Source organism: Oncorhynchus masou, chromosome 5 (assembly GCF_036934945.1).
Source record: "Oncorhynchus masou masou isolate Uvic2021 chromosome 5, UVic_Omas_1.1, whole genome shotgun sequence".
In the NCBI taxonomy this organism is placed as follows: domain Eukaryota; kingdom Metazoa; phylum Chordata; class Actinopteri; order Salmoniformes; family Salmonidae; genus Oncorhynchus; species Oncorhynchus masou.
The window spans coordinates 74,513,882-74,534,197 of record NC_088216.1 but is presented as its reverse complement, the minus strand read 5'-3'; the positions used below and the strand labels follow the sequence as shown (position 1 = coordinate 74,534,197).

Below are 20,316 nucleotides of genomic sequence, written 5' to 3'. Positions count from 1 at the left end.
AAAATACAGCAGATGGAGTAAATGGTACATGACTATCCAAGTGTTAGGTTTATTAATACAAGCCAGACGTATTAGTGTGTCCATGGGTGGAAAAAAAGTTGGCATCTAGAACAAAAAAGAGCTCCTTGGCTGTCCCCATAGGTGAACCCTCTGAAGAAGCCTTTTCTGTTCCAGGTAGAACACTTTTGTGTTCCATGAGGTACCCTTTCAACAGAGACCCAAAAGAGCTCTACTTGGAATCAAAAAGGGTTTTTACCTGGAACCAAAAAGGGTTATCCTATGGGGACAGCCACAAAATCCTTTTGGAACCCTTTTTTACAAGAGTGTACAGTACAGTGCCATAAAATACCTCTCCCAAAACCATTGAAGTAAATGATGGTGCAATTATACAGGAGCTGCATTGATTCCTACTCTAACTTCCAAGTAACTCATGACTGGTTAACGAATTAGTGAGGGGCAAAATGAGGAATATAAACCTCCAGATTTACTATCCTCATAACTATCCATGTTGTGGATGATGCTATAATCCTCTATCACACCAGGTCATTGTCACACCATACGTTTCCTTTACACAGAACCTAAATAATGCCATACTGCCCGACTGACCTGTGAGGTGATTTATCTGTAATAGTACATACAAATCCAACTCTAATTGTGTTCCTGCTTCAGCTCAGCTTGCTTTCAACAATTTCAAGATGACACAGTGAGGAATCCAATAGTAATTGCAAATGTATCCCTATCCCTTCTGTGTGTATTTGATGTGATGCATGTGTGTGTGAAAGCAAAAATAGAGAGAGAGAAATAAAAAGAGAGTGAGAGAAAAAGGAAGAAAGAGGAAAAAAAATTGGCTGTGGGTCTCTGTGTGTGGCTGGGTATTAAGAGGGTAGCCAGTGTGAGATAGCAGAAAGAGAGAGAGGGGTACTTTGAGACTCCATTATCACCAGTCATTTAGCATCACATCCATGCCAGTGCAATCTAACAGAGGATCCTCGTGGCCTTCCTCCAACCTCTCCACCCCCCACGACCCCATTGTTGTTGTTGTTTTTTAGCCTTGTCAGGGCCGCTCACTCCATCCCTCACCCACTGTGAACGTATCGACACTCAGTCAAAGATCACAAAATGAAAACAGGCAGCCCATCCCTGGCTGCATCAGGCCCGGTGTGCACACAATCAGACCAAACATTTCAAATCAACCGGCTAAAGCAAAGAGGGAGATTGGAGATAGGCAAAAGGGGAATCAGAGAAAAGGACTTAGGACAAAGTTTTTATGTGCAGTATCTTGAGATACTACTTATTGTAGGAAAGTATGAAATAAACTGTAGTGGCATATGCATATTTAGTTGTATTAATCTTCAGAGTAGGCAAACTTTTAGAATGCAAATGATCCATGATCATTAGTCCCTGTGTTTCGATTTAATACTCATAATCATTATACCTGGCAAATATCGACATGTCAAAATGATCTCTCCAGTCAAGAGTAAGACAATAGAGATGCATTTAAATGTAGCTTTGACTAACATGAAATAATTATTATCATTTACCTTGTAAAAACACAAGATGTGCAAGACCCAGAAGGACCCAATTAAAGCATTAGCATATAACTGCGAAGAAACTCTTAAATAATGCCTTCATCTCTTTTCTAGGCAGAAAGCTGAGGCTTTCACAGCTTTGTGGCTGCAGGTTGTACTGGTTGTACACAAGATACATTTTTCCATTCCCTGATTCTGACACACTGCTGATGAATGTCTCAAAAGCTTAATTCAAGCAGACTTAAAAATAAGATTACAGATGTGTATCACCTGGCAGAGAGGCAGAGAGATGGAGAGAGACAGAGAGAGACACATTTTACTTTTTGTCTTTCTTTAATGAAACATTCTCATTTCATTAAAACCTCAACCCCCCTTAAAATAAAACACCAAAAATATATCCTGTACTGCATACATGTGTACCATACTCACTTTTCCTTCTTCGACACGATACAAAACCACACCACACATCACAATAACCCCCACAAAAACCACCACTTCTACAACCGTATATCCCAGCTATACAGACAGCACCCCCAACACATTATATCTCCTTATCATTTTATAGAACTCAATTTCGACCCTAAAGTGCAGAGACCATCCCATTAAATAATAGTAAAGGGTCTGTTATCCCCTCACCTTTGACCATGTTCCTCCTTGTTATCCAAATAGCCAACTTTGCCTGAGCAAACAGAAAATTCTACAACAAACATTTGGCCTTTTCCTTATTTGAATACCTGTGTCCCATTATAAACATCCCAACAGTAAAAACGACCCCCAACCGCTCACACAGAAACAGACATTCCAACAGAGACATTAATGACATTAACCTGGCGCACACAGAAAACACACGAATCACAGTTCCTCTCATAACACAGAAAGGACTCCCCTGCCTGACTCCCGGTTCAACCTGTGCCAGCCAGCTGTTAGTGGCCAGGGCTCCATGTAGAACCCTCCACTGGAGGTCCCCTGACCTCTATGGTGCTGGGGGTTTGTAGAGCCCCCTCCATCTAAAACCCACCATACTCTCCTCCCGACATACCCCCTGCCACTGATGTTCCTTCACTCCTGTTAGGCTCCTAATGTACCTCACCTTAATGCAGAGGTTGTAGAGGGCTTTACCCCCCTCAAACTCCCCCAGACTCAGAGTGTTAAAATCTAACAAGTCCTCCAGACCCCTTTGCCAGTCCCCAGTCTCTGCCATCACATGCACTGGCGGAAACATTGGTGGCCCCTCCCCCTTTGGCTGCTCAAACATTCCCCTTACCGGCTCAGACAGTGCCTCCTGGACCTCCTCCAGGAATCTCTCCAACAGCCTAAGATACGTTACTCCTGTTTGTTGTGCAAGGACTTCCGGAGTTTTCCACCCCTCCTCTCCCATCAGTCACTGGTCACCCAGCCTTAGTAAGCCCGCTGCTATCATTTGCCTCTGCAGGGTGGCCAACTGAACCGATTTCAAAGGGATGGCTGGGTTGTGGAAGATCCTCCCACATCCACACCCACAGCCCAGGCTCCAAACCCCCTTCTCGTGTGGGCTTTAGCAGCTGCCAGGCCCTCAGAGTAAAAATCAGAGAGAACTGCTGTACTCAGCCTCTCCAGCCTCATGAGGAACAGCTGCCGGTCCAACCCTAATCCGCCAGCTCTTCTCAGCAGTGCGCATGCAGGTTCCCTCAAGCCAACATTAGTGTGGTACAGCAGTCTCTGTGCCGCCTTTAGTAGGAATGCAGCCACCCTGCTCTCCAGTTCCACCAGGCCCTGTCCTCCTTCATGGAGGGGGGGGGGACAGGAAGTTGCCACCAGGTTGTTGATTATCAGCAACCTCCCTCCATATGACACTTGGGGCTGGAGCCACCTCCACCTGGCCAGTCTTGACACCACTGCCTACGACAGAGCATTGCTTTTGCCCCAGTTTACCTTAGTTGACGAAGCTCCCTTGTACACCTTCAGACTGGTCTCTTAATGCCTGCATATCTTGCCCATCCCTGACCATCAGAGAAATGTCATCTGCATACACTGACACTGCCATGCCTGTCACCACACCCATGCCTGTCCAGCACACTCCCTGCAGTCTCCTGCGTAGCAAGCCCAAAAAAGGCTTAATGGCTAGTGTATATAACTGCCCCAATAGAGGGCATCCTTGTCTAATGCCCCGTCTCACCCAGATTGGCCTACTGAGTCCCCCTCCCACCTTGACCATACATGACGCCCCAGCGTACAACAGCTTCTCACAGGTCAAAAAACTCAGACGCATTCAATCAACACGCAATAGAAGTCTAGTCCAATTATTCCCAGAATTGTTTATAAAACTCCACCTGGAGTCCATTGACCCCTGGTGCACGACCGGGGGACATCTGGGTTATGGCCTCTGCCAGTTCATGGGACACCAGAAGAATGTCCAATTCATCCCTCTGTGTCAGAGAGAGCTTGGGGAGTTCTACAAACAAGACCTTAGCACACATAGGATCACACATTTCTGCCCTATACAACTCAGTATAAAACGCCACAGTTCGCTAACGCATCTCACCCACCACAGAGGTCACCCGCCCATCAGACAGCTGTAGACAATGCATACCCTTGGCTTCACCGCTCTGTCTTTCCAAACCAAAGGAGGAAGAGCTGGGAGTATCCATCTCCTTGAGCATGGAGAACCTAGCTCTTACAAGTGCTCCCTTTGCTTTAACCTGTTGAGTGTAGGGGGCAGTATTTTGATGTTTGGATGAAAAACATACCCAAATGAAACTATTTCTCAGGCCCCAGAATCTAGAATATGCACATAATTGTCAGATTAGGATAGAAAACCCTTTAATATCCAACCCGGAAGTGCTGTTTTTCATGAGAGCTCTCTGTTCCATTGCCTGCCTTCGCTCCATTTAAAGAGATATCAACCAGATTCCTTTTCCAATGGCTTCCTCGTGTTGTTAACCTCTTGAAACTCTGGGGGCGCAATTTCATTTTTGGATGAAAAACGTTCCCGTTTTAAACAAGATATTTTGTCACAAAAAGATGCTCGACTATGCATATAATTGATAGCTTTGGAAGGAAAACACTCTGAATTTTCCAGAACTGCAAAGACATTGTCTGTGGGTGCCCTAGAACAGGAGCTACAGGCAAAACCAAGATGAAACGGCAATCAGGAAATGAGCAGGATTTTTGAGGCTCTGTTTTCCATTGTCTCCTTATATGGCTGTGAATGCGAGAGGAATGAGCCTGCCCTATCTATCGTTTCCCCAAGGTGTCTGCAGCATTGTGACGTATTTGTAGGCATATCATTGGAAGATTGACCATAAGAGACTACATTTTCCAGGTGTCCGCCCGGTGTCCTCCGTCGAAATTGGTGCGTTATTTTCAGCTGCTGGTATTTTTCCATGGGATTCTGAGGGGAAAGCAGGCTTCCACGAACGGCATATCAATGAAGAGATATGTGAAAAAACACCTTGAGGATTGATTCTAAACAACGTTTGCCATGTTTCGGTCGATATTATGGAGTTAATTCGGAAAAGGTTTGACGTTTTGGTGACTGAATTTTCGGTTCGTTTCGTTGTGATGTACAAAACGGTTTCTAGATTCTTTCAAATGTGATAATAATAATATATCAAAGACGGTCCAAAGCGATTTCTACTACACAAAGATTCTTTCAGGAAAAGCCACTGAACATTTGCTATGTAACTGAGAGTCTCCTCATTGAAAACATCCGAAGCTCTTCAAAGGTAAATGATTTTATTTATTTGGTTATCTGGTTTTTGTGAAAATGATGCGTGCTAAATGCTATGCAAAATGCTAAGCTAGCTTGCAATACTCTTACACAAATGCTTGATTTGCTATGGTTCAAAAGCATATTTTGAAAATCTGAGATGACAGTGTTGTTAAGAAAAGGCTAAGCTTGAGAGCAGGCATATTATTTTCATTTCATTTGCGATTTTCAGAAATCATTAACGTTACGTTATGCTAATGAGCCTGAGGCTGTATTCACGATCCCGGATCCGGGATGGGTAGTATCAAGAGGTTTTAACAGTCTTTAGACATAGTTTCAGGCTTTTATTTTGAAAAAAGAGCGAGAAAGAACACATTGCGTCATTGTATGGCTGGGTGCCAGCAGCGTTTTGCATGCGCAACAGCTTGAAGCAGACTTTTTCTCTCTCTCCTATTGAAGAAGGTACAGTCCGGTTGAAATATTATCCATTATATATTGTAAAAACAACCTGAGTATTGATTATAAAAAAACATTTGACATGTTTCTACGAACTTTACGGATACTATTTGGAATTTGTCTGCCCGGTCATGACCGCTCGAGCATGTGGATTTCAAATCTAATGGAGGTATTTTGGAGGTAAAAATAATCTTTATGGAACAAAAGGAACATTTATTGTGTAACTGGGAGTCTTGTGAGTGCAAACATTCGAAGATCAAAGGTAAGCGATTCATTGTATTGCTTTTCTGACTTTCATGACCAATCTACTTGGCTGCTAGTTGTTTGTAATGTTTTGTCTGCTGAGAGAGATGTCCTTACATAAACGCTTGGTATGCTTTCACCCAAAAGCTTTTTTGAAATCTGACACGCCAGGTGGATTAACAACAAGCTAAGCTGTGTTTTGCTATATTGCACTTGTGATTTCATGACAATTAAATATTTGTAGTAATTTAATTTGAATTTGGCGCTCTGCAATTCAGCGGATGTTAATGAAAATGATCCCGGTAACGGAATGGGTGCATCAAGAAGTTAACAGACTGATTGCCTTGAGATAGAAGCTGTATTTCAGTCTCTTGGTTCCAGCTTTGATGCACCTGTACTGACCTCGCCTTCTGGATGGTAGCGGGGTGAACAAGCAGTGGCTAGTGTGGTTGTCCTTGATGATGGTTTAGGTCTTCCTGTGACATCAGGTGCTGTAGGTGTCCTGGAGGGCAAGTAGTTTGCCCCGGAGATGAATTGGGTAGACCGCACCACCCTATGGAGGGCCCTGCAGTTGCGGACAGTGCAGTTGCCGTATCAGGCAGTGATACAGTTGGACAGGATGCTCTCAATTGTGCATCTGTAAAAGTTAATGAGGGTTTTAGGTGCCAAGCCAAATTTCTTCAGCCTCTTGAGGTTGAAGAGGTGCTGTTGCACCTTCTTCACCACACTGTCTGTGTGGAAGGGCCATTTCAGATTGTCAGTGATGTGTACGAAGGCCATGTGGGGACATCAGACTGGGATAGGGAGAGATTGAATATGTCTGTAAACACACCAGTCAGCTGGTCTGCACATGCTCTGAGGACGCGGTCAGATATGCCGTCTATGCCGGCAGCCTTTCGAGGGTTAAAACGCTTAAATGTCTTGCTCACATTGGCCACAAAGAAGGAGATCCCACAGTCCTTGGTAGAGGGCCGCGTCGGTGGCACTGTGTTATCCTCAAAGCGGGCAAATAAGATGTTTAGCTTGTTCCGGAAGCAAGATGTCAGTGTCCGCGACGTTGCTAGTTTTCCTTTTGTAGTCCATGATTGTCTGTAGACCCTGTCACATACATCTGGTGTCTGAGCCGTTGAATTGCGACTCCACTTTGTCTCTATACTGACGATTTGCTTGTTTGATTGCCTTGCAGAGGGAATAACTACACTGTTTGTATTCTGCCATATTCAAAGTCACCTTGCCATGGTTAAATGCGATGGTTCGCGCTCTCAGTTTTGTGCAAATGCTGCCATCTATCCACAGTTTCTGGTTGGGGTAGGTTCTAATAGTCACAGTAAGTACAACATCTCCTATACATTTCCTGATAAACTCAGTCACTAAATCAGTATGTTCATCAATGTTATTATCCGAGGCTACCCGGAACATATCCCAGTCCGTGTGATCAATACAATCTTGAAGCGTAGATTCCTATTGGTCTGACCAGCGTTGAATAGTCCTTAGCACAGGTACTTCCTTTTTGAGTTTCTGCCTATAGGAAGGGAATAGCAAAATGGAGTCGTGGTCAGATTTGCCGAAAGGAGGACGGGGGAGGGCTTGTAGGCATCCCGGAAGTTGGAGTATCAGTGGTCGAGTGTTTTAGCAGCGCGAGTACTACAGTTCATGTGTTGATAGAAATTCAGTAGCCTTTCTCCCAAATTTGCTTAGTTAAAATCCACAGCTATTATAAATGTGGCCTCAGCATATGTGGTTTCCATTTAGCATAAAGTCCAGTGAAGTTCTTTGTGGTATCAGCTTGAGGGGGGATATACACGGCTGTGACTATAACTGAAGGGAATTCTCCTGGGAGATGATACGGTCGACATTTGATTGTGAGGTGTTCTAGGTCAGATGAACAAAACGACTTGAGTCGTTAAGCATGAAACATACACCCCTACCCTTCTTCCCGGAGAGCAGGGTTGGGTAGGTTACTTTCTGAATGTAATCCATTACAGTTACAAGTTACCTGTCTGAAATGTAATCAGTAATGTAGTTTTTGGATTACCCAAACTCAGTAACGAAATCTGATTGCATTCCGTTACTTTTAGATTACCTTCCCCTTAAGAGGCATTAGAAGAAGACGAAAATGTATGTTACCAAAAACGCTATCTGTTGCAGGATAAATCAATGTTAAAGTTTACATAACTGGCCACATATGGATTTTACATTTTACTTTATGTGTTGGTTATGTAGGCTTCTTCCAAGCCATCGCTTTCTACTACATATAGTGGGAAGACCAAGTATTTGATAACCTGCAAAATCAGCAGTGTTTCCTACTTACAAAGCATGTAGAGGTCTGTAATTGTTATCATAGGTACACTTCAACTGTGAGAGACAGAATCCAAAACAAAAATCCAGAAAATCACATTGTATGATTTTTAAGTAATTCATTTGCATTTTATTGCATGACATAAGTATTTGATACATCAGAAAAGCAGAACTTAATATTTGGTACAGAAACCTTTGTTTTCAATTACAGAGATCATATGTTTCCTGTAGTTCTTGACCAGGTTTGCACACACAGCAGCATGGATTTTGGCCCACTCCTCCGAACAGACCTTCTCCAGATCCTTCAGGTTTCGGGGCTGTTGCTGGGCAATACGGACTTTCAGCTTCCTCCAAAGATTTTCTATTGGGTTCAGGTCTGGGCACTGGGTCGGCCACTCCAGGACCTTGAAATGCTTCTTACGGAGCCACTCCTTAGTTGCCCTGGCTGTGTGTTTCGGGTCGTTGTCATGATGGAAGACCCAACCACGACCCATCTTCAATGATCTTACTGAGGGAAGGAGGTTAGTTGGCTAAGATCTCGAGATACATGGCCCCATCCATCCTCCCCTCAATACGGTGCAGTCGTCCTGTTCCCTTTGCAGAAAAGCATCCCCAAAGAATGATGTTTCCACCTCCATGCTTCACGGTTGGGATGGTGTTCTTGGGGTTGTACTCATCCTTCTTCTTCCTCCAAACACGGCGAGTGGAGTTTAGACAAAAAAGCTATATTTTTGTCTCATCAGACCACATGACCTTCTCCCATTCCTCCTCTGGATCATCCAGATGGTCATTGGCAAACTTCAGACGGGCCTGGACATTCGCTGGCTTGAGCAGGGGGACCTTGCGTGCGCTGCAGGATTTTAATCCATGACTGCGTAGTGTGTTATTAATGGTTTTCTTTGAGACTGTGGTCCCAGCTCTCTTCAGGTCATTGACCAGGTCCTGTCGTGTAGTTCTGGGCTGATCCCTCACCTTCCTCATTATCATTGATGCCCCACTCAGTGAAATCTTGCATGGAGCCCCAGATCGAGTGTGATTGACCGTCATCTTGAACTTCTTCCATTTTCTAATAATTGCGCCAAAAGTTGTTGCCTTCTCACCAAGCTGCTTGCCTATTGTCCTGTAGCCCATCCCAGCCTTGTGCAGGTCTACAATTTTATCCCTGATGTCCTTACACAGCTCTCTGGTCTTGGCCATTGTGGAGAGGTTGGACTCTGTATGATTGAGTGTGTGTACAGGTGTCTTTTATACAGGTAACGAGTTCAAACAGGTGCAGTTAATACAGGTAATGAGTGGAGAACAGGAGGGCTTTTTAAAGAAAAACTAACAGGTCTGTGAGAGCCGGAACTCTTACTGGTTGGTAGGTGATCAAATACTTATGTCATGCAATAAAATGCAAATTAATTACTTTAAAATTCTGCCTCTCACATTTGAAGTGTACCTATGATAAAAATGACAGACCTCTACATGCTTTGTAAGTAGGAAAACCTGAAAAATCGGCAGTGTATCAAATACTTGTTCTCCCAACTGTATAATAATACGATTAAATTATATATTTACATTAAAAAAACAAAGTCTATCAGAATTCCAGTCATTCCAATAAATGTTATACCCCTTGATCTTCAACAATAGTCCTTGGAAATATGGAAGTATAGATTAGCCAATTTGTTTTACCTGAGCATGACCCCAGAACTATGGACTTATTAGCCAGCCCTACTCTGTTGTTTATGATTTTGTTGTCATGGAGGACTGATTGGGCTCATTGATTCGAGTTTAAAAATAAATGCTGCGCTCATGGAATGGCATGCTTCACCAAGAGTGTGCAAAACTGTCTACTACAAACTTTTGATTGGTACTGTACACTGTATATATAATGTATAAATCTCAAAATAGATGTAGCACCTACAGATTGCCCCTATAAGTCCATCAAAAGTGTGCAAGTTTGAGCATGTTTCCATTAGTCCAATGGATAGGTGCATCAAGAGGTTAACCTGGAAAAAACAGCCCAGGTCCCTACGTAATTCAGCTAAGTTAGCCTGGAGGTCTACATTGCCTTGCCCCACCATCTCTACCTCCATCTCACTAATACTACGCTCTCGTTCCCCCAAAACTCTCCTCGCCTCTGAGGATGAGAGAGCTGTATACCTTTAACAGAAAATACGAATTTGGACTCTCCCCACATCCTACCTTTGACTCAGAGACTCATACTCCTCTGCTGACCCCACCTTTCCCAAAAGGTCTGGAAATCTGAGCAAAAAGGGGCATCTTGTAAGAGCTTTACATTAAACGTCCAATAGGATGCCTGCCGGGGCCATGGTGAAATAGACAGCCTAGCCATGGTAATGTGGTGATCAGAAAACCCCACCGGGAGATTGGTAGCGCCCAACAGCCTATTGCGTCGATTCCTGGACATGTACAAACGATCAAGTCGGGCTGCACTCACGCTAGCCCCAAAAACCTTCACCCATGTACAGTTGAAGTCAGAAATGTATATACACTTCAGTTGGAATAATTAAAACAACATTTTCAAACACTCCACAAATGTCTTGTTAACACACTATAGTTTTGGCAAGTCGGTTATGACATCAATTTTGTGCATGCCATAAGTCATTTTTCCAACAAATGGAAAATTCCAGAAAATGATGTCATGACATTAGAAGGTTCTGATAGGCTAATTGACATCATTTGAGTCAATTGGAGGTGTACCTGTGGACGTATTTCAAGGCCTACCTTCAAAATTAGTGCCTCTTTGCCTGACATCATGGGAAAAGGAACAAATAAATCAGCCAAGACCTCAGAAGAATAATTGTAGACCTCCACAAGTCTGGTTCATCCTTGGGAGCAATTTCCAAACGCCTGAAGGTACCACGTTCATCTGTACAAACAATAGTACGCATGTATAAACACCATGGGACTACGCAGGCCTCATACTGATCAGGAAGGAGACATGTTCTTTCACCTAGAGATGAATGTACTTTTGTGCAAAAAGTGCAAATCAATCCCAGAACAACGGCAAAGGACCTTGTGAAGATGCTGGAGGGAAACAGGTAAAAAAGTGTCTATATCCACAGTAAAACAAGTCCTATATCAACATAACCTGAAAGCCCGCTCAGCAAGGAAGAAGCCACTGCTCTAAAACCGCCATAAAAAAGCCAGGCTACCGTTTGCAACTGCACATGGGGACAAAGATCGTACTTTTTGGAGAAATGTCCTCTGGTCTGATAAAACAAAAATATAACTGTTTGGCCATAATGACCATTGTTATGTATGGAGGAAAAAGGGGGAGGCTTGCAAGCCGAAGAACACCATCCCAACCGTGAAGCACAGGGGTGGCAGCATCATGTTCTCGGGGTGCTTTGCTGCAGGAGGGACTGGTGCACTTCACAAAATAGATGGCGACATGAGGAAGCAAAATTATGTGGATATATTGAAGCAACATCTCAAGACATCAGTCAGGAAGTTATAGTTTGGTCACAAATTGGACACTGACCCCAAGCATACTTCCAAAGTTGTGGCCAAATGGCTTAAGGACAACAAAGTCAAGGTATTGCAGTGGCCACCACAAAGCCCTGACTTCAATCCTATAGAACATTTGTGGGAAGAAGTGAAAAAGTGTGTGCGAGCAAGGAGGCCTACAAATCTGAGTCAGTTATACCAGCTGTCAGGAGGAATGGGCCAAAATTCACCCAACTTATTCTGGGAAGCTTGTGGAAGTTAAACAATTTAAAGGCAATGCTACCAAATACTAATTGAGTGTATGCTAACTTCTCACCCACTGGGAATGTCAATGAAAGAAATAAAAGCTGAAATAAATAATTCTCTCAACTATTATTCTGACATTTCACATTCTTAAAATAAAGTGGTGATCCGAGCTGACCTAAGACAGGGAATAGGGAATGTTTACTAGGATTAAATGTCAGGAATTGTGAAAACTGAGTTTAAATGTATTTGGCTAAGTTGTATGTAAACTTCCAACTTCAACTGTCTTGTGCTGGGATGTTTACTTCTCCAAACATCCACTAGGTCGAACTGATTAATGATGTCCCTTAACACTCCCACTGACATTGAATGAGGCTCTTCCCCATTTCTGTCTTTCGTAAAATCCATTTTACAGTTCCAGTCCCCGCCGACCACCAGCATTTCCTCAGGCGCTACCTGTGAGAGTTCCTGTCTAAGACTCCCAAATAGAATCCCCCTCTCTCTCCCCATGTTAGGTGCATACACATTTATAAAGACAAAACCATATTGTTCATTTCTGATTTTACAGCAAGCAGCACACACCACCTTTGAGGAGCACATTTTTACAGACAGACCCAGTACAAAAAGGACTGCCACCCTTGCACTAAAATTTGCCCCATGGCTCAACACACTTCCTCCATTCCACAAGATCCCCCAATCGACTTCATTCACCACATCACTATGCATCTCCTGCAGAAACAACAGTACTTTTTTTGTTTTACATATTCACCCAACACACTCCTCTTTCCCGTATCTCTGGCGCCATTTATATTGAGTGAGCCTACCCGTGTCTCCATCAGAAGTGGGAGAAAAGCCAACAAAGGAAGAGACCAATAGCAAAGCTCAAAAATCCACAGTGCCAGAAAGAAACTATTAATCTAAACAGTGTCTGAAGGTTGACCCTTACGCACTGTTGTGACCCACTTCCAACCTAAACCGTTTCCTGGGTGAGAGGACACCATGCCCCTCATTTTTCATAGCATGTACTGATCTTACAAACTTTCTCGGATCAGAAAAAAAAGCCTCAAGATTAACTTTTTCCCCCTTGGTCTCATTCCGGAACCTTGTCAGTTCTCTCGATGTGTACTTTGACCCCTCTGCTTGACTGGCTGTCAGCTCTGGACCCATTGAAGAGGAGTCTGAAAAAAAACTCATCATCCTTTTCCTCACACTCACTTTCCTCCTCATCTCCATCTCCCATCCTGACAACCTGCCCTTCCTCTCTGGACAGGGCATCCCCCCCAGCACCAGGCAAAGGTTCCATGGTTCCTTTGATCACACCAGCCTCTCCCCTCCCACCTCCTTCTTCTCCCCCTTCTCCACACTTCCCCACTATACTCTCCTCATCCACTAGCATAACCTGACGAGGCCCAGCCTCATCCACATCACGACTAGGCCCAGTCTCACGTACACCACCATCCATAGCATGACTAGACTCAGCCTCTGCTACACCACCATCCATAGCATGACTAGATCCAGCCTCAGCTACCCCACCATCCATAGCATGACTAGACCCAGCCTCAGCTACCCCACCATCCATAGCATGACTAGATCCAGCCTCCACTTCACCACCATCCATAGCATGATTAGACCCAGCCTCAGCTACCCCACCATCCATAGCATGACTAGACCCAGCCTCAGCTACCACACCATCCATAGCATGACTAGACCCAGCCTCAGCTACACCACCATCCATAGCCTGACTAGACCCAGCCTCAGCTACACCACCATCCATAGCATGACTAGACCCAGCCTCAGCTACACCACCATCCATAGCATGACAAGATCCAGCCTCAGCTACACCACCATCCATAGCATGACTAGTCCCAGCCTCAGCTACACCACCATGTATAGCATGACTAGTCCCAGCCTCAGCTGTCTGCATCTCATTGTCCCCTGCACGTTGACCTCGATTAGAGCCCCTCCCCATGCCTCACTTTAAAATGCACATTTAGCTGTTGCTCATTGTTTTCAGAAACACTTGCCTCCGGAACGAAATAACGTTCTTAATGGCATTTGCCTGAAAACCTCCCAACAGTACACGAAAACCACTAGCAAATTTACAGAACGACTCAACTCTTTCATAATTTGATCATCCGTAATAAACAGAGGCAAATTTGCAACTACCACTCTTGTCGAAGGGGTAGAAAGAGGCAAAATTGGCACCAACACACCCCTTACAAATATACCACTAGCAATTAGCCTACCAACCAAATTTTCCCTTTTCATAAACACAAACACAGCTTTGTTCATTCCGGAAGCGGAATGTACACATTCAGCTCCTACCTGTTCACTGATTGCAAGCAGAACCTCCTCCACTTTAACGCCATTCTCAGGAATGCACCTGAATCCATGCCGTATCGACAGCGTCTCCTCCACGGTAGGCTGAGAAGCCATCGCACACACCGCAACTTCCAAACCCCAGGAAACTAACTCTGTCCTCTTCCACCCTAACTTTGAAAAAACCTGTGGATAACGCTAAAACAAAGTGCATTAACCCAAGAAAATTAATTAGAACTGAGCCCTTCACACTCAAACTCCAAAAAACGTCCAGCATGCACTGCAAGAGATAGAGAAAGCACATCAAAATAGGGCAGACCTGCTGCTAATATGGACAACCTATCCCCTGTAGCTCACAGCCAGAGCAACACTGCAGGGAACTTGGAGGCAGGCACGTTGTAAATAATGCCAAATTGTTTAATGCACAGAAAGAGTTATTCCTGACAGCTGACAGAGCCTGACTTACACACCACAGGGGCATAGAGATGGGAAACCAATTGAAGGAGAGATATTCAGTTGAATTTGGAAGAAAATCAAGAGATCATAAATATTTACCCGCACGGAAATAGATGGCCTGCATAGAAGTATGTATGTTAGTTATCACCTGCTGTGCTCAGTTAAAAAAAACTGTTTTGCAATCCCTATAACTATACTGTATATTGTTGCTGCTACCAAAGCGAACATACTTTCATATAATTAGTCCAGACGGCCATGTTTCTTTAGAGTATTTTCCAGCATTTATCTGTGACTGATCCACATTGTGGAATATAAACAATGAAACAACAAGTGTAATAGAAAATGCAGGGAGGATCCACATTGTGGAATATAAACAATGAAACAACAAGTGTAATAAAAAATGCAGGGAGCCAGACAAGCTATTCTTGTAAATGGGCCATTAGGCATGCAGCGGAGAACGACCCCAGAAGGTAGAGATAAATCTCAGTGGTGAGGATAGCCTACAGGTACTTACTTAATAAAAGGACATCTTGTATGAAGAATGCCATCGTATGACTACTAGAGAACAACGGAAGGTCGCAACCCTTCATTTGACTAGACTCCACTCTGACACTGATAGAGCCTTGAGTCAAAATACGGTCTAATGCTGGGGCCAATAGTGACAATAATATTGGTCCTGACAGGGGGAAAAAATCATTTAGCTAAACTATTTTATTTTTCTCTCAGCTTGAAACATCCTGAATAGACAGTGATGTTTTTGATGATTTTATCTCAATAACCAAGAGAAAGGATAAATAATAATACAAATAATACATGCATGGATGACAATGACAGCAAATCCAAAACAGAAATATTCAGCCGCAGGGAATCAGTTGAAGATCTACTTTATTAATTAGAGGATATCACCAGAATACTATCTGAATGAAACAGACAAGAATACAACTAATAACACTAACAAATACATTTCACAACTACTCTTCCTCATCTTCATCCAGATGCTGCACTGCGGATTATTCCGATGGCGTATGTGGCCCTAGTCTAAGTATAGTACATTTAACAGCTTTGATCTCCAGTCAAGTTGGCTGTCAATCACAATGCCATCTGGTGGAGACCAATACAAGTCCCACGCACAAGGTCACATCCAAGGTCTCCTCCTCATCCACATCATCATTGCTTTAATCTGGATCAAAATATTATGGGCATCATGGCCTTAATCATTTGGGATGCTCTGTTAAAACAATGCTCCCCCATGCAAAGTGGCCACAGTTGATTACCGATGGCTGTGTTTTAAACCCAGTTAGGTCTCCCTTTGATGCATAGCACCCACCACTGCGACCTGTATGCTCTAGTCGGCTGGCCCTCGCTACATATTCGTCGCCAGACCCACTGGTTTCAGGTCATCTACAAGTCCATGCTAGGTAAAGCTCCGCCTTATCTCAGTTCACTGGTCACGATGGCAACACCCACCCGTAGCACGCGCTCCAGCAGGTGTATCTCACTGATCATCCCTAAAGCCAACACCTCATTTGGCCGCCTTTCGTTCCAGTTCTCTGCTGCCTGTGACTGGAACGAATTGCAAAAATCGCTGAAGTTGGAGACTTTTATCTCCCTCACCAACTTCAAACATCTGCTATCTGAGCAGCTAACCGATCGCTGCAGCTGTACATAGTCTTATCGGTAAATAGCCCACCCAATTTTACCTACCTCATCCCCATACTGTTTTTATTTACTTACTTTTCTGCTCTTTTGCACACCAATATCTCTACCTGTACATGACCATCTGATAATTTATCACTCCAGTGTTAATCTGCAAATTTGTAATTATTTGCCTACCTCCTTATGGCTTTTGCACACAATGTACATACACTCTCTTTTTTCTACTGTGTTATTGACTTGTTTATTGTTTACTCCATGTGTAACTGTGTTGTCTGTTCACACTGCTTTGCTTTATCTTGGCCAGGTCGCAGTTGCAAATGAGAACTTGTTCTCAAATAGCCTACCTGGTTAAATAAAGGTGAAATAAAAAATAAAAAATAAAAATTTCAATCTGAGCGAAGCTGACACATGCAGCCTTCACTGGTTCAAATACTTATGTGGTGCAGGATCACCTACCGTAGAATGAGAGCTTTCCTTTTACAGTGTTCTTCCCCCTGGAGTTCTCTGCCACACACTCATATGTGCCCGCGTCTTCCTGCTGGAAATAAGGGATTTCCAGGACGCCGCTGGCTTTCCTCACGTCCACTTTCCTAGAAAAGGGGATTCCGTCCACTCTACTCCAGTTTATAGAGGGGACAGGGCTGGAGTAAAGAGGAATGGAAAGAGAAACCTTGTAGCATGTTCATATTACAAACAAATAATTTGTAATATTACAACCTCAGCACAATACTTAACCTAGATGGATTCAATTGATCAGACAAAAAAACTGACATGTAGGTAATACATAATTCAGCTAGTGTACCAGGAGTCACAGCCCCAACTCTACGAGAAATCTCAGATGTCCAGCACAGCTTCAATCAGAGGAGGGTTGGAGGCATGCAGTGATACATGAAAAATATCTCGCAGTTTGTTAATAACTTTTATGCTTTTCATGTATTTGTGTGCCTGTTTAACAAAGCCCAGAGTCCACTTACTTTCCTAATGCAAAACATTCCAGTTTCACTGTCAATCCTTTGGCTACATGGACAATCTCTGGAAACTGAACTTCGATCTTCGGCTCGTATTCACCCATTATACCTGAGGAGTAGTAATTCATAACCAATTATAAGAAAGCAAAAAACAACAACACAGATAATATGATATGTCGTTATGTCCATTATGTCTACATATGTCGTATAAGCGATTACAATCATACACCTGAGAAGTGGTTCTTTTGGAAAACCAATAAAAGGTTCTCATTGTTGCTGGTATTCTCTATCTGCAAATCACATTTTCCAGAGGTTTCTCAGCCCAATGGGCTCTTGAAATGGAGGAAACAAGCCAATTTCATCTCCTTGATATTGTGAGGCACGGTTCCCTGACTGACTGTGAAAGCTCATTCAGATCTGTATCTCCATTGTCTAATACAGCCAGGTAGCCAAGGCCCTATCAGCCGTAGTAAATGAGACAGCTGGATGAGGCTCTAATCAGTGATGTAGTCAAGTCACTAAACCTTGAGTCCGAGTCGAGTGCCAAGTCCCTACACTATTAGCAAAAAAGGGTTCCAAATGGGTTCTTTGTGGATTAATAGGGTTATACCAAGAACCATTTTCATCTGAAGAAACCTTTTTGGAAGACGATGGTTCTTTGTAAGGCAAGCTCACTGGGTACAGATGTCAATTCAACATCTAATTTTGATTTAAATTTGTTGAGTTTTTAACTATCCTGAATTCAATATGAAATCAACAACAAAAAATCACCATGTCATTGGATTTAGGTTAAAATTTGGGTGAAATAAATTCCATTACTGGGAGATGAATTCACCCTTTCAGCAGGACAATAACCTAAAACACAAGGCCAAATCTACACAGAAGTTGATTACCCAGAAGATAGTGATTGTTCCTGAGTGGCCAAGTTACAGTTTTGACTTAAATCTGCTTTAAAATCTATGGCAAGACTTTAAAGTGGTGTTTAGCAATGATCAACAACCAATTTGACAAAGCATGAAGAATTTTGAAAAGAATAATGGGCAAATGTTTCACAATCCAGGTGTGGAAACCTCATAGAGACTTACCCAGAAATATTCAAAGCTGTAATTGCTCCCAAAGGTGATTCTAACACATATTGACTCAGGGGGTTGAATACTTATCTAACCAAGATATATTAGTGCTTTATTTTTTATATATATATTTTTTTATGAATGTTACATTTTTCTTCCACTTTGACATTACTGACATTGTGTCGATCATTGCTTTTAAAAAATACAAAATTAAATCATTTCAAATCAAATCAAATTTTATTTATTTGTCACATACACATGGTTAGCAGATGTTAATGCGAGTGTAGCGAAATGCTTGTGCTTCTAGTTCCGACAATGCAGTAATAACCAACAAGTAATATAACTAACAATTCCTAAACTACTGTCTTATACACAGTGTAAGGGGATAAAGAATATGTACATAAGGATATATGAATGAGTGATGGTACAGAGCAGCATAGGCAAGATACAGTAGATGGTATCGAGTACAGTATATACATATGAGATGAGTATGTAAACAAAGTGGCATCGTTAAAGTGGCTAGTGATACATGTATTACATAAGGATGCAGTCGATGATATAGAGTACAGTATATACGTATGCATATGAGATGAATAATGTAGGGTAAGTAACATTATATAAGGTAGCATTGTTTAAAGTGGCTAGTGATATATTTACATCATTTCCCATCAATTCCCATTATTAAAGTGGCTGAAGTTGACTCAGTGTCAGTGTGTTGGCAGCAGCCACTCAATGTGTCACGCCTTGGTCTTAGTATTTTGTGTTTTCGTTAATTAGTTGGTCAGGCCAGGGTGTGACATGGGTTTATGTTGTGGTATTTCATAGTGGGGTTTTGTAGTATTTGGCATTGCGGCTGAGTAGGGTTGTTGTATAGGCTTGGCTGCCTGAGGTGGTTCTCAATCAGAGTCAGGTGATTCTCGTTGTCTCTGATTGGGAACCGTATTTAGGTAGCCAGGGTTTCACTTTGTATTTCGTGGGTGATTGTTCCTGTCTCTGTGTTAGTGTTCACCAGACAGGCTGTATAGGTTTTTTCACGTTCCGTTGGTTGTTTTTGTTATTTCGTGTATCATCATTTGTTCCATTAAAAACATGAGTAACCAACACGCTGCATTTCGGTCCGAGCAGCGTGTTAACAGGCAGCTGGAGCAGCGAAGGGAGGACGTTATGGACAGCAGAGGATTGGAGTATACAACGTGGGAAGAAATAGACAGGTGGGCGGCCGACCCAGAGAGAGTGCCGGAGCCCGCCTGGGATTCGCTGGAACAGTGCGAAGAGGGCTATAGGAGAATGGAGTCGAAAAGAAAGACACGGCGGCGCAGAGCGAAACCCGAAAATCAGCCCCAAAAAGTTCTTGGGGGGGGGGCTCAGAGGGAGAGTGGCTGAGTCAGGAGACAGACCTGAGCCAACTCTCCCTGTTTATCGTGAGGAGCCAAGGAGGAGACCAGAACCGGTGTTGGAGGTGAGTGAAGCAGAGACTGTGAAGGAGTTAATGGGGAAATTGGAGGAGAGAGTAATGAGGGAGTTGCTAGTTTGGTGCTTTAGGTACAAGATTCGTCCGACGGAGCGTGTCGGGGATTTAATGGCACCTGGGTCAGCGCTCCATACTAGTCCTGAGGTGCGTGTTAGTCGGCTGGTGAAAAATGTGCCAGCCTCACGCACTAGGCCTCCTGTGTACCTACCTAGCCTTGCACGTCCTGTGCCAGTCCTGCACTCAGGCTCTTCAGTACACCTTCACGGTCCAGTCCATCCTGTGCCACCTTCACACACCAGTCCTCCGGTGGCAGCTCACCGCACCAGGCTTCCTGTGCGTGTCCTCGATCCAGTACCACCAGTTCCAGTACCATGCACCAGGCTTTCAGTGCGCCTCGCCTGTTCAGCGCAGCCAGCGCTTTCTCCCTCTCCTGCGCTGTCGGAGTCTCCCGCCTGTTCAGCGT

At 43.5% G+C, this 20,316-nt stretch overlaps 1 protein-coding gene across 1 annotated transcript in view; it reads right to left on the bottom strand.

The window, feature by feature from the left end:
* Positions 1-20,316, bottom strand: part of LOC135540235 (contactin-4-like) — a 221,377-nt gene that overhangs the window by 81,828 nt on the left and 119,233 nt on the right. The window contains exons 6-7 of the mRNA XM_064966751.1: positions 17,319-17,421; positions 16,801-16,985 (exon numbers count right to left, since the gene is read on the bottom strand). Of these exons, the coding sequence (XP_064822823.1) occupies positions 16,801-16,985; positions 17,319-17,421 (288 nt within the window). The remainder of the gene's footprint in view (positions 1-16,800; positions 16,986-17,318; positions 17,422-20,316) is intronic.